The sequence below is a fragment of the Paroedura picta genome, chromosome 3, assembly GCF_049243985.1.
Source record: "Paroedura picta isolate Pp20150507F chromosome 3, Ppicta_v3.0, whole genome shotgun sequence".
In the NCBI taxonomy this organism is placed as follows: Eukaryota; Metazoa; Chordata; class Lepidosauria; order Squamata; family Gekkonidae; genus Paroedura; species Paroedura picta.
The window spans coordinates 5,977,336-5,990,661 of record NC_135371.1 but is presented as its reverse complement, the minus strand read 5'-3'; the positions used below and the strand labels follow the sequence as shown (position 1 = coordinate 5,990,661).

Below are 13,326 nucleotides of genomic sequence, written 5' to 3'. Positions count from 1 at the left end.
CTGAATAGACTCTTTTTATTTTGTTGATCCAAATCACTTCCTGCTCTAAATAGACTTCCAGGTTTTCGGTGCTTTCCTTCCTTAAATCTGTTTTCCCAAGTTCTTCCAAGGGGCTTTTGATTTTTACATCCCTAGCTCTCTCCCCCTCCTGTTGATTAACTTCCAGACATTGAATTCTCGTTTGAAGTATTGTTGGCAGAGTTGTGTTTTCATCAGCTGTTTTTTCCAAACCGTCGGTTCTGTCTAAAAGCTCTTTCTTAGTCTTTCGGATTTCCTTTTCCACCTTATTGACTGCTTTCAGTATCTTTGAGTTCCCTTCGCATAACAAATGGAAAAGCTGTGCCTTAGTTAATTTTTCCATAGTTCTAGGCAGTCACAAACTATAAACAGAAAGTCTCGTGAGGTCTCGCGGGAGCACGAGCGATCCAAAATTATCAGTTTGTCGATCTCCGTATCAAGTCAGTGTCCCCCACTGAACTCTCTCCAACAAAACTTTAAAGTCTCTCTTTTCTTTAAGCTCTCTCTTTGTTTGGTTAGTGAGTATAATTAGCTGGGAGCCTCCCACTCGACAACGAAAGAATTCACTTGTAAATTGGTTGAGGGGGGGGGGGAAGAGCTTGTGGGGAAAGAAAAGGAAAAGCCAGAAAACTCACAGTCTTTACTGTTGTAGACTTCGGCTCCTGTCAGTCTGGTAAAAGATGATCTGGGAAGAATGTAGGGTCAGCTGGTCGTTTCAGGCTTAGAAAGTTATTTACGACAAGGGCGCCATCATGACCTTGAGCACATGCCGCGGCGATCCAGAGAACTCAGTCTCCACGGATCTGTAGGACCCTCAGGATGCCGTTCCCGGTTCCTGGGGCGACCGGCGAGCAAGATTTGCGTGTCTGCTCAGGTCTGCCAGGTGCAGTTGCTCCTGACCCTCAGCATGGCTTAAGAGCTGGACAGAAGCCCAGCTAGTACGGCGCCATCTTCAGTCGTCTCCTCTGTATTTCAATAAAGCTTTTCATAAGGTGCCACATGATTGTCCGGGCGGGCCTGGAAGGGGTGAGCTAGAAGGAGAAAGTTGGTGGAAAGAAAGACAGGCCCAGGAAAACATTTCAGTAAACACAAAGGAAGGAATGTCGGTTCTGTTCAAAGAAGAGAGAGAGACCGCAGGGAAGGTAGAGGAAAGTAGCTTCCCCACTGGCGGCCCTGTGGGTGCTCTCGCAGGAGGCCCACCCGGACTTGTAGGAGAACGGGGGAAAGGGAGGGGAAGACTATCAGAGAAGCTGCGGGGAGTGACAGCAGCAAGAAAGGAAGATAAGCGGAGGAATGCTTACCCATTGCTGGCGACGCTTCAGAAAAAGAAACCAGAAGCAGGAGAGTATTCTCATCCGGCCCATGAAAGGGGTGGTCAGTAGGAGAGTTACAAAACAAACCTCCCAGCTCCCCCGCCCCAGGGAAGGGCCCGGCTGACAGAACGAGGTCTGCGGCATCTAGGAAAAACTTACCTGCTCGACGTGGGAAGCTCTGATGCACCTAGAATCAGGAAGGGCGGGGCAGGAAGGGAGAACGAGAAGGTTAAATAGATGGAGGGTGGAGTCACTAGGGGAAATATAAGGAAGGATGGGGAGAAGGGTGGGGAGACGGTTGGTGAAGGGAAATGCTGTGTATGCTGTCGAGAGGAGCACATTAAAAGGTAAAGGTAAAGGTATCCCCTGTGCAAGCACCGAGTCATGTCCGACCCTTGGGGTGACGCCCTCCAGCGTTTTCATGGCAGACTCAATGCGGGGTGGTTTGCCAGTGCCTTCCCCAGTCATTACTGTTTACCCCCCAGCAAGCAAGCTGGGTACTCATTTCACCGACCTCGGAAGGACGGAAGGCTGAGTCAACCTTGAGCCGGCTGCTGGGATTGAACTCCCAGCCTCATGGGCAAAGCTTTCAGACAGCTGCCTTACCACTCTGCGCCACAAGAGGCTCTAGCACATTAAAGGAACTTGAAAATTGTCATCGGTCTCCGTGTTTTCAAGCAGCAAAGAGGAAGACAGACAGCAGGAGTCATGGCTGAGAAAGGCCTTCCCCCAAGAGGGGCACAAGGGCGCCACACAATGATATTGTTGACAAGCTGTTTAAACGGCGTATGGATCCTAATTCTGTCAGTTGAATTGATAGCTGGAGGACTGGTCGTACCCAAAGGGTACCTGTAAACGCTTCAGCATCCTCTTGGAAAAGAGTCATTTGGATGAGGGACTAGAGGGGATACTTATTAAATTTGCAGATGATACTAAACCGGGAGGGGCAGCAATCACAACAGAAGACAGAATCAGATTACAGGATGATCTTGAGAGGCTCGAGAAGTGGTCTAAACAGAATAAAATGAAATTCAATAGGGACAAATGAAAAGTTCTGCATTCAGGTAGAAAAAAACAAACAAAGACACCAGTATAGGATGGGGGAGACTTGGCGGTAGTATGTGCAAAAAGGATCTAGGAGTCTTAGTAGACCAGACATTTAATATGAGTCAACAATGTGACTTGGTGGCTAAAAAGGCAAAAGGGGTTTGGGGCTGTATCAAACCGAGTATCGTGTCCATATTATGGGAGGTGATGGTACCGCTATGCTCTGCTCCAGTTCGGCCTCACTTGGAGTACTCTGTTAAGCTTTGGGCACCCCAGTTGAAGGGGGATGTAGATAAATTGGAGCCATTGACCAGCATCAAATATGAATAAAACCGCATAAATAGTTACAGGATTTTGACAGCCAGGCCACTCAGCATCAACAGTAACCAAGGATTTCCACACTCTGCTGCCCAAGTAGCAGAACTTCGCCACCGTGTAACAACTAGAATTGTCTTTACCTGCAAGCAAGATGTTAATATTAATGGATCCCAAAGGTAAGGAAGAGTGCAAGGCCATGGGGCTTACATGCAGAGACACAGCAGGCAGCCGCCTGTGCCTGCAAGGGGGTTTGGGGAGTTTTCTGTTGTGTACCTTCTCAGGGACTGTGCTCTGGGAATTACTGAACAAAGAACTGGGGATGGGAGCTTCCATCATAAATGGCTTTCTCAGGAGCCTTCCTCACTAAATGGCAGGAGATTTCCTGAGGAGCACCTGAGGCCCAGGGGCAGGCCTTCCCTTCCAGCCTCCAAGGGGAGTTTCCTCATGAGCAAGAGGTCAACACGGGTCCTTTGGCCTCCCCCAGGTCACCCTTTGCAAGGCAAAGATTACATCTCATACCTGGACTGGGAGGTACAGATTGACTGAAGCACAACACAGAGGGGGTCACTGAAACGCCCACCCTTTTATGCTCGATAGATAGATAGATAGATAGATAGATAGATAGATAGATAGATAGATAGATAGATAGATAGATAGATAGATAGATAGATAGATAGATAGATAGATAGATAGATAGATAGATAGATAGATAGATAGATAGAGGGGGAACTGAGCAGATGAAGGAAAGCCCAGAGCGATCAATAGCAGCCAGTTGCCTGAATGCAGGGTCTCCATACCACACACTCAAGATGGGTGGGTGGGGGCCTCTACAGCCAGGGGAGTAGGGAGGGGGGGGGAGTGGCGGGAAGAGGCCTGATGTTCAATCGTCAATTATTGACTGATCACCACCTATTCATACTGCTCTAAAAGTCGCCTATTCATTATGAGAGGCTAATGGAACCTCCACGTTCAGAGGTAGTCTACCCCATGGACACTAGAGGCATCTTTGTGGGGCCCAAGTGGTCTCCAACCCCTGGGTGGGCTTCCCAGACCCTTTGGCTTGACCCAGATGGGTTCTTCTGAAGAGCACAGCCCCGTCTTTCAAAGAGAAAGAGGAATCCCCGCATATAAAGAGACCCCCCCCCTTCCCCGGGGCAGGAAGGGAGCGATTCTCCGGGAAACCTTTTGCAAGCGGGAAAGCGACCTGGAAACCGCCAGGAGTTGATGGGCAGATGGGCAGATGGGCGGGGGGGGAGGGGCATTTCCGTCCCAAAATCCTTCGGGGTCCGTCGCTCCCTTTGCTGCGATCCACAACCCCCCCCCCCCCAAAGGCCTGGCCGGGGGAAGAGGCGGAGCCGCTGCTGGGGGAGGTCGGAGCACGTGGATCGGGGCCTCCCTCTTTTCCTTGCCGGCGGAGGTGAGCTTCGGGCGGCCGCAGCACAGGAGGTGCAATTGGGATTTTGGAACAGGGATTTGGGGCTAAAAAAGGGAGGGGGCTGCGGGGGAGGGGGAGCCCCCGGGCCTGGACCGAGAGCGCCCTTGGGGGGAGCAATGGGGGGGCAGATCTGGACGCCCAAAGGGGCCCCTCCGGAGCAGGGATGGAGGGAGAGGGCTGCCCCCACCCCATCCGGGTCCTGCATTGGGGTCTCCCTTGGCCGCTCAGCCCCCCCCCCGGGGAGACCCCGGCCCAGCCCTGCGACCCCCGCGGTGCTTCTCCCCCGCTTCCCGGGAGGCGCAGGCAGCCTCCCCCGCCCCCGCCGGGCCCTCCCTCTTCCCTCCTCTGCGGCTCGTGCTGGGCGAGGCTGCTGCCGACCCGGGCTCCCTGCACGCAGAAACGGAGCTCCTCAGGAAGGCCGGCTGCGAAGGCTGCTCCCTTTCTGCCGCCAGAGCACGGGGTGGGTGGGGGCGGAGGGGGCAGCCTCCGGGGCCCTGCCGACCCTCAGGGGTTTGTTTCAGTCTCCCGTTTTCTTACTTTTTCCGAGTTCTTCGTGAGAGTTTCTTTATCCCCCAGCTCAAAGCAGCCCTCGCAGGAGGAGTTTCAGCCAGTCCGTGTTCGGACCCTTTGAATTCCATCCCAGTTTCATGAAGATTGAGCCCTGGGGAAGGCCAGTTAGAGGGGCTGCTTTGACACCGTCTTGCCTGGTGTGCTGAGAAAGATAGCATCGCTCTGTTTCTCCACGATTACTAATCTATTTTGGTTATTCATTTACATTAGTTAGAATAGAATCAAAGATTTGTCAGGGGCCATCCAGGCCATCTAGTCCACCCCCTGCTCAATGCAGGATCAGCCTCAAGCACCTTCCATGAGAAGGATCCCTCCAGCCTCTGCTTGAAGACCACCATGGAGGGGGAGCTCCCCCCCACCTCCTGAGGCTGCCCATTCCCCTGCTGAACTCCTGTTTGTACTCTGCCCTTTTTCACTTGGACTCCAGGCAAATGATGGGACGTGGGTCAGTGCAATTCAGGCATGTAACAAGAGGATTAGGGATTGTGGAACGAACCAGAGTCTGAAAATAAGAAATGGGTAATACATAATTATTAAGAGGACAGATATGAGGACAGATTAAACAATGCCAAATTCCCTAGTAGGATCCTGGCTTCAGCAAGGCGTTCACAGGAGTCCAGGCCCCAGTTCCTCCTCCTTCCTGCCAGGAGCTTTGGGAATCCCTGAGTACAAGGTCATTCCACTTCGTACAGAGCTATGACAGCTAAATCCTGGGATTTATTTATTTATTTATTTTATTTATTTAGATTTATATGCCGCCCTCCCCGAAGGCTCAGGGCGGTTTACATTAAAACTAGTCAACGATACATGAAACAGTCTTCGTTAAACATACAGTAATTCATAACAGTGGTTGTAACCATATGACAGAATAATGTAACAGTATAACAATATAATAAAATAATATAACGATGGAACAGTGCAATACCACAACAGGTCCAGAGCGCTCTGGTGGAGTTCTGGGAGGAGGGGGGGGAGTGGGGGGATACCTTTCAGAATCCCAAAAAACACAAATGCTTCTTGCCATCACCTTGATCTGTTCTGTTTTCTTTTAAATTACTCCCTTGTGAGATTCTGCTGTCTTGTGTGAATACTCAGGGGCCGTCAGAGAAGATGAATGTGGGAACTCCTCATTCAGGGCCCCCCGTGTCCTTCCAGGAGGTGGCCGTGTTCTTCACGTGGGAGGAATGGACGCTGCTGGATCCGGCCCAAAGAGCCCTCTACTGGGAAGTCATGCGGGAGAATTACGAGGCGGTCGCCTCTCTGGGTAAGGAGTTTTGGACCCTTTGTCTTGAATAGAGAAGACAAATCCAGGCCAGGTAAAACCCCCCCCCCAACCCCCCGTTGCAGATCCCCTGATCCCAGGAGGCCTGACCAGCTCCCTTCGGCCACAGAGAACATCCCCCAGCAGTGTTCTTCTTGCCAACCCCTGGAGAGGGTAATATTTGGGGGCAGACAGCCCCTGCAAGGCCTGCAAATCAACCCATGAACACCCGTGTGTGGTGGAGGGCAGGAAGGAAGGCCTGGGTGGGGCTTTTTCCTCCTTGGAAATATTAATGTCTTCATGGGGTTTTGTTTCCTCCATTAATGACTTTATGTTCCTGGACTCTTCTTTGATTCGCAGCACCATCCAGCAGAAATGGGTTCCTCCAGACCTCTGAGGAACCAGGAAGCTGTGCTGGAGTCTCTCTCCCCTTAAGGGGGAGAGAGCAAAAGGGCTACTCCAATGTATTCTGTAGGAATGGTTTTCTGTGGGAGCTCCCTGTGATATACTTTTGTCCACTCAGGAGCGCCATCCTTGTAAAAGGTGTCCTGTTCTCATTGTGGCACTTCTCACGGCCGTGACCCCCCCCCCCCCAAACAATAGCCGAATCCAGTCCCAATGATGCATGGCAGTGAATGTCCAGCCACTCCAGGGAACGGGGGTTGCAGGCCTGGTTCCTTCCTCTTTGGATGACCTCTCAGCCCGTTTGGTTTCACCTGGGATGGACCTCTTGGACTCTGGGTTTTTCTCCTGTAATGTGACAAAGATATGGCAAACTAAAGAAAACATGGGAGGTCCGTGTCCTGCTGTTTGCTTCCTGTCGTATATGTTTGAATGGGGCTGACCCTTCTTTCCCTAAAACAAAATCAGAGTCCAGGGGCACCGTTAAGAACAACAAAGATTTATTCAAGGAGTGAGCTTTTGAGTGCAAACACTCTTCCTCAGACAGCGTCTTAAAGGAGCCACCGGACTCTGATTTTGTTTTGTTGTGCTGCTTCAGACCAACACGGCTACCCACGTGAACCTATCCTACTTTCCTTGTAATTGTCTAGATATGCTGAGGCTCGTCCAGGCCTCAGTAAAGGAAAAGGACCGTTTAAGAAGAACAGGCTATGCTAAACAGCCATTGTTTGCCAGGGGTCTCATTGGATTTATCTCCTTTCCGGCAGGAGATGCACAAGATCCGGAGAAATGGGGACAACCAGGAGAGGTGTCTTCAGAAGGAGATGAGGACCTCCAGGAGGAACCTTGGGATCAAGATGGACCTCTGAGGAAGCCGAAGAGGAAAAGGGAAGGAAAACCGAATGGAAGGATGGAATTTCAGGGCAGAAATGTGTATGAGATCCCAACCCAAGGCAGAACAAAAAGCCAAATGGGAAGGAATCAGTGCCCCACGAAAGGAGTACAGCTCGGCGACTTATCCACAGCTAAGAAAGATGAGACGATCCACACAGGAACGAAAACATTTGGTTGCTTGAAGTGTAAAAAGAGGTTTAACGAAAAGGATAGCCTTATTTCACACCAGAGAATCCACACAGGAAAGAAGCCCTATAAATGCTTGGAGTGTGGAAAGAATTTTTCTGACAGCAGCAACATGAATACACATCGGAGGATTCACACAGGAGAGAAGCCCTATAAATGCTTGGAGTGTGGAAAGAATTTCTCTCACAGTAGCCACATGAATAGACATCAGAGGATTCATACACGGGAGAAGCCCTATCAGTGTTTTGAGTGTGGAAAGAATTTCTCCCACAGTAGCTCCATGACTAATCATCAGAGGATTCACACAGGAGAGAAGCCCTATCAATGCTTGGAGTGTGGAAAGATCTTCTCTCACAGTAGTTCCATGACTAATCATAAGAGGATTCACACAGGACAGAAGCCCTATAAATGCTTGGAGTGTGGGAAGAACTTCTCTCGAAGATGCCACATGACTAGACATCAGAGGATTCACACAGGAGAGAAGCCCTATCAATGCTTGGAGTGTGGAAAGAATTTCTCAGACAGTAGCGCCATGACTAAACATCAGAGGATTCACATAGGAGAGAAGCCCTATCAATGCTTGGAGTGTGGAAAGAACTTCTCTCAAAGTGGCAACATGACTAAACATCAAAGGATCCACACAGGAGAGAAGCCCTATAAATGCTCGGAGTGTGGGAAGTCCTTCTCTTGCAATGGTGATATGACTAGACATCAAAGGATTCACACAGGAGAGAAGCCATATAAATGCATGGAGTGTGGGAAGACCTTCTCCCTCAGTGGAGACATGACTGAGCATCAAAGGATTCACACAGGAGAGAAGCCATATAAATGCTTGGAGTGTGGGAAGAACTTCTCTCACAGTAGCCACATGACTATACATCGGAGGATTCACACAGGAGAGAAGCCCTATAAATGCTTGCAGTGTGGAAAGAGCTTCTCTTGCAGTAGCCACATGATTAGACATCGAAGGATTCACACAGGAGAGAAACCATATAAATGCTTGGAGTGTGGGAAGACCTTCTCTTGCCGTAGTCACATGACTAGCCATCAGAGAGTTCACACAGGAGAGAAGCCCTATCAATGCTTGGAGTGTTGGAAGTCCTTCTCTCGCAGTAGCCACATGACTAAACATCTTAGGAGTCACACAGGAGAGCATCTATAGAAATCCTCGGAGTTTTAGCAGAGCTTTACTTGGAGGAAATACCTTACTTCACATCACCTTACTTCACATCAGGGAAGAAGGAAATGGAAGGAAGGCCTTATTACCAAGGATGAATATAAACAAATAACCAAGAATTGTAGGGAGAGTGTTAAAGAAGCTAAAGCTCAAAATGAGCTTAGGCTAGCATGAAGTGCTATACATAACAAAAAAGGGTTCTTTAGTTATATTTAAAGTAAGAAAAAGTGTAGAATTACTGTAGGACCACTGCGAGGACAAGAAAGTGAAATTATAACAGATGATGATGAAGAGAGGGCTGAACTGCTTAACTCCTATTTCTCCTCAGTCTTCTCTTGTGAGGGAAATTGTGCTCAATTAGGCAAAAACAACACAACAGGGGGGATGGGAATGGTGGCCTAGGATCACTGTTTGGACAGTCCACAAACACCTAGTTTCTTTCAATGAAACAGTCTTCTGGGCCCGATGAACTGCATCTAAGGCTACTAAAAGAACTTGCAGATATAATCTCTGAACCGCTAGCCATTCTTTTCGACACTTCTTGGCGAACAGGTGAGGTGCAAAATGACAGGAGGAGGGCAAATGTTTTCCCCATCTTCAAGAAAAAGTAGTATCCGAGTAAGTATCGACTCGTCAGCCTGATATCTGTAGCTGGCAAAATTTTGGAACATATCAAACATTTGGTCCTTGAGCAGCTGGAACAGAGAGCTGTGATTTCTAAAACTGAGCACGGGTTTTGCAAGAAGAAATCATGTTAGACCAACCTTATCTCTTTTTTCGAGAAATGACGACCTTGCTGGATCAGGGAAATGCTGTGGACATAGTATATCAGTATTTCAATAAAGCTTTTCATAAGGTTCCACATGATATTCTTGTTGACAAGTTGGTAAAATGCGGTACGGACCCTAATTCTGTCAGTTGGATCGATTACTGGTTGACAGATCGTACCCAAAGGGTCTTTGTAAATGGTTCAGCATCCTCTTGGAGAAGAGGGACAAGTGGAGTGCCCCAGGGCTCAGTCCTGGGGCCTGAGTTGTTCAACATATTTATAAATGATTTGCATAAGGGATTAATGGGGATACTTAGTAAATTTGCATATTACAGGATGATCTTGAGAGGCTCGAGAATTGGTCTAAACTGAATAAAATGAAATTCAATAGGGACAAATGAAAAGTTCTGCATTTAGGTAGATTTCCACACTCTGCTGCCCAAGTAGCAGAACTTAGCCACCGTGTAAGAACTAGAATTGTCTTTATCTGCAAGCAAGATGTTAATATCAATGGGAAGGAAGAGGGCAAGGCCAGTGGGCTTACGTGCAGAGATATGGCAGGCAACGTCCTGTGCTTGCAAGGGTGTTTGGGGAGTTTTCTTTTGTGTACTGTCTCAGGGACTGTGCTCTGGGAATTACTGAACAAAGAACTGGGGATGGGTGCTTCAATCAATGCTCAGGAGTGTTCCTCACTAAATTGCAGGAGATTTCCTGAGGAGCACCAGAGGCCCAGGTGCAGGCCTTTCCTTCCAGCCTCCAAGGGGAGTTTCCTCATGAGCAAGAGGTCAATCCGGGTCCTTTTGCCTCCCCCAGGTCACCCTTTGCAAGGCAAAGATTATATCTCATACCTGGACTGGTACAGATTGACTGAAGCACAACACAGAGGGGGTCACTGAAACGCCGACCCTTTTATGCTCGACAGATAGATAGATAGATAGATAGATAGATAGGTAGATAGGTAGATAGATAGAGGGGGAACTGAGCAGATGAAGGAAATGGCCAAACCCATAGCGATCAATAGCAGCCAGTTGCCTGAATGCAGGGTCTCCATACCACACAATGCAACACTCAAGAAGGCTGGGCGGGTGGGTGTCTCTACAGCCAGGGGAGTAGGGAGTGGCGGGAAGAGGCCTGATGTTCAAGCCTCAGTTATTGACTGCCCACCACCTATTCATACTGCTCTAAAAGTGGCTATTCATTATGAGAGGGTAATGGAACCTCCATGTTCATAGGCAGTCTACCCCAAGGACAGCAGGGGCATCTCTGCGGGGCCCAAGTGGTCTCCATCCCCTGGGTGGGTTTCCCAGACCCTTTGGCTTGACCCAGAAGGGCTCCGCCATTCTTCTGAAGAGCATAGCCCCGTCGTTCAAAGAGAAGTCCTGGATCGAGAGTGCCCTTGGGGGGAGCAATGGGGGGGCGGATCTGGGTGCCCAATGGGGCCCCTCCGGAGCAGGGATGGAGGGAGAGGGCTTCCCCCCCCGGGCGGGTCCTGCATCAGGGTCTCCCTTGTCCAGGAGCAGGGGGGGTGCCACTCAGCCCTCCCCGGGGAGACCCCGGCCCAGCCCTACGTCCCCCGCGGTGCTTCTCCTCCGCTTCCTGGGAGTTGCAGGCAGCCTCTCCCGCCCCCGCGTCAGGCCGCCGCCCGGGAGAGGCCCCGTCATCCGAGGGAGCCCCCGCCGTCAGGCCGCAATACTGTAATTATCTAGCGCCCGCTGTATTGGTCATACAGCGGGCTTGATTACTAGTCTACAAAATATATTGGAATAATAATAACCAAAAAGATTACATTTTTATACCAGCAAATTGGTTCAATTTTTCTAGTTTGAGGGTCTATTCTAGGCAGAGTTCGAACCTGGGTGGGTTATAATCCAAGAGCTATTTCATCTATCTTTGTTAGTGCTTCCTTGATGCTGTTTTGAGTTTTTTGGTCTCACTGGGGGACTTCCTTAGCAGTTGAGGTTGAAAACTTTGACTTTTCTGTTTCTATTCTGTTGACAAATGACTAATTTCTTTAGGGATAATCTTGTGAACCCAATTCTTTATTGGCCAGTCTGGTTCCTTTAGCCATCCTCCTGCATTTAGCCAACAAAGGAAGAGGAAGAATAAATAGGAAAATCCATGGGATGTATGACAGTTAAAAAACCAAACAGGTATGATATGCCTGATAAAGAATATTTCTCAGAAATATTAAAAATGTCTTGGCTAGTAAGGATATCAACAGTTAAAATGAATATAAGCAAATTTCTATGGAAAGGGAAAAGACAAAGGATAAGTGTCAAGGTGTTACAAGATGAAAAAAAAGTTGTCTCGAACGTTGAAATACAGTAGGTACTTTATATAAACAACCAGCGGCATTGGTCTGGATAGCAGGCTGGATTATTGATCCTCAAGGATGTAATCTAAATCTATAAAAAATGGACACCAAAGACAGAAATCACCATGATCTAAGGGAGATCACATTTGCTAAAGACACGGTTTAAATTCAAAGAAAGATATAACTCCATCACTCTGACCTTTAATAAAAAGTCATAAGGCAGCATGAAAATTAAAACAACATCTTAAAGAAGGTGGCCATCTGGGAGAGAAAACAGTTTATAAAAAATGGATCACTGCTGATAGAAAACATTTGTTAGGGAAAATTTACAAATTGTTATTGCAATATGACTTGGAACCAGAGAAAATAAAAGATTGTATGATAATATGGACTCAAAATATTGGAGAAAAAATACATTTAGAGCAATGGGAGGGATTGTGCATTAATGAATCGAAACTTACTAAATATCAAATGTTAAAAGACAATTGCTGCAAAGCGTTCTGTAGATGTTATATTACCCCTCTAGACATTGCAATAATTAATACAAGTTACAATTATAAATGTTGTAAATGTAAAAAATATAAATGTATGATTTTACCATATGTGGTGGATCTGTCAGAAGGCAAGGGAAAATTGGGTTATGATTTATTATGAGATGAAAAATATTGAAAGTTAAATTTTATGGCAGGGGAATGGCTCAGGCAACAGCCGTGGGAGGGTTAAACAGGGAGGCCCTTTCTGAAGGGAAAAATGGCTACAATCTGGAACCCCCTCTAGAGGGGCTAGAACAACTGCATACCCCTTTTTTCCATCTTCCACAAAGGCTTGGCAGTGAATGAGAAAGCAGCTTTTTCTATGCCCAGCCGGGAAATCCCTCCAAAACTGACAAGCCGAGAAACACTCAACATTTTTTAGAGGACGTGTCTCATGTACCAGAGAGCCCGTGAATCTTGTTGTATAGCCGTATCTTCTCTAAATCCATGCTGGATGTTCACTTCAGCTCCTTTGCTCCATGAAATTTCCTAGTGTGAAACACTAAGACTTATCCTCCCACACTCCCTTTGTTTCTGCTGAGATGGATGTCTGACAACACCCACCACCCGGAAGGAGCCATGCATAGATCAGGGTGGTGTACAGAGACACAACAGCCAGCAGCCTCTCACTGTGGAACAGAACACACGAATGCAATGAGCAATCCAGTAGCAGCTGGTTGCAAGCAGGCCGTGACTTGATGTTATGAAGTCTAACATACACAGCATTACACACCCTGAGTGTCTGCCGTTCCCTTCTTGCCAGGAGCTGCAAGAGGGAGGGCGCGCTGGGTGGACGCTGTTCCTTCTGCACCGCTTCACCCACAGGCACATGCCAGGCTCCCCATGTGCAGAGTGAAAGGACAATCTTGACAGCCTTAAGGGATCAGCAGAGGAGCAGGCTGCTGAGAGCCACCACTGGACCCCCTGGACTAAGAGCCCCCCCCCCCACATGACCCTTATCCAAACGAAGTATCCTTACACATCACTTGGCTGGCTTTTACCAGGCATCACTCAGAATAACAGAATCCGCCTGTCCATCTGTCTGTCCTTTTGAGTTGGGCAAGTCCATCTTGATCCCCACCCCCGCCC

General features: G+C 48.4%; 3 protein-coding genes across 9 annotated transcripts in view; 1 reads left to right on the top strand and 2 right to left on the bottom strand.

Annotated features, from left to right (window-relative positions):
* Positions 1-13,326, bottom strand: part of LOC143834042 (uncharacterized) — a 120,057-nt gene that overhangs the window by 67,954 nt on the left and 38,777 nt on the right. The window lies entirely within an intron of this gene.
* Positions 1-13,326, bottom strand: part of LOC143833991 (uncharacterized) — a 31,323-nt gene that overhangs the window by 14,853 nt on the left and 3,144 nt on the right. Inside the window, exon 3 of one of the 7 annotated variants that reach the window (XM_077330445.1) lies at positions 11,364-11,367. The exons of 5 other annotated variants lie outside the window; for them this stretch is intronic. In XM_077330445.1, the coding sequence (XP_077186560.1) occupies positions 11,364-11,367 (4 nt within the window). Of the gene's footprint in view, positions 1-11,363; positions 11,368-13,186; positions 13,193-13,326 lie in introns of all 7 variants that reach the window. One more of the 7 variants, XM_077330441.1, reaches the window with a different exon arrangement.
* Positions 6,971-9,430, top strand: LOC143834050 (uncharacterized). Its single transcript, XM_077330591.1, has one exon. The coding sequence runs from the start codon at positions 7,017-7,019 to the stop codon at positions 8,604-8,606; it is 1,590 nt and encodes a 529-aa protein (XP_077186706.1). The 5' UTR covers positions 6,971-7,016; the 3' UTR covers positions 8,607-9,430.

Bases quoted from the DNA above. Each gene is read 5' to 3' on its own strand.
- LOC143834050 (XM_077330591.1), top strand. From the start codon at position 7,017: ATGCTGAGGCTCGTCCAGGCCTCAGTAAAGGAAAAGGACCGTTTAAGA.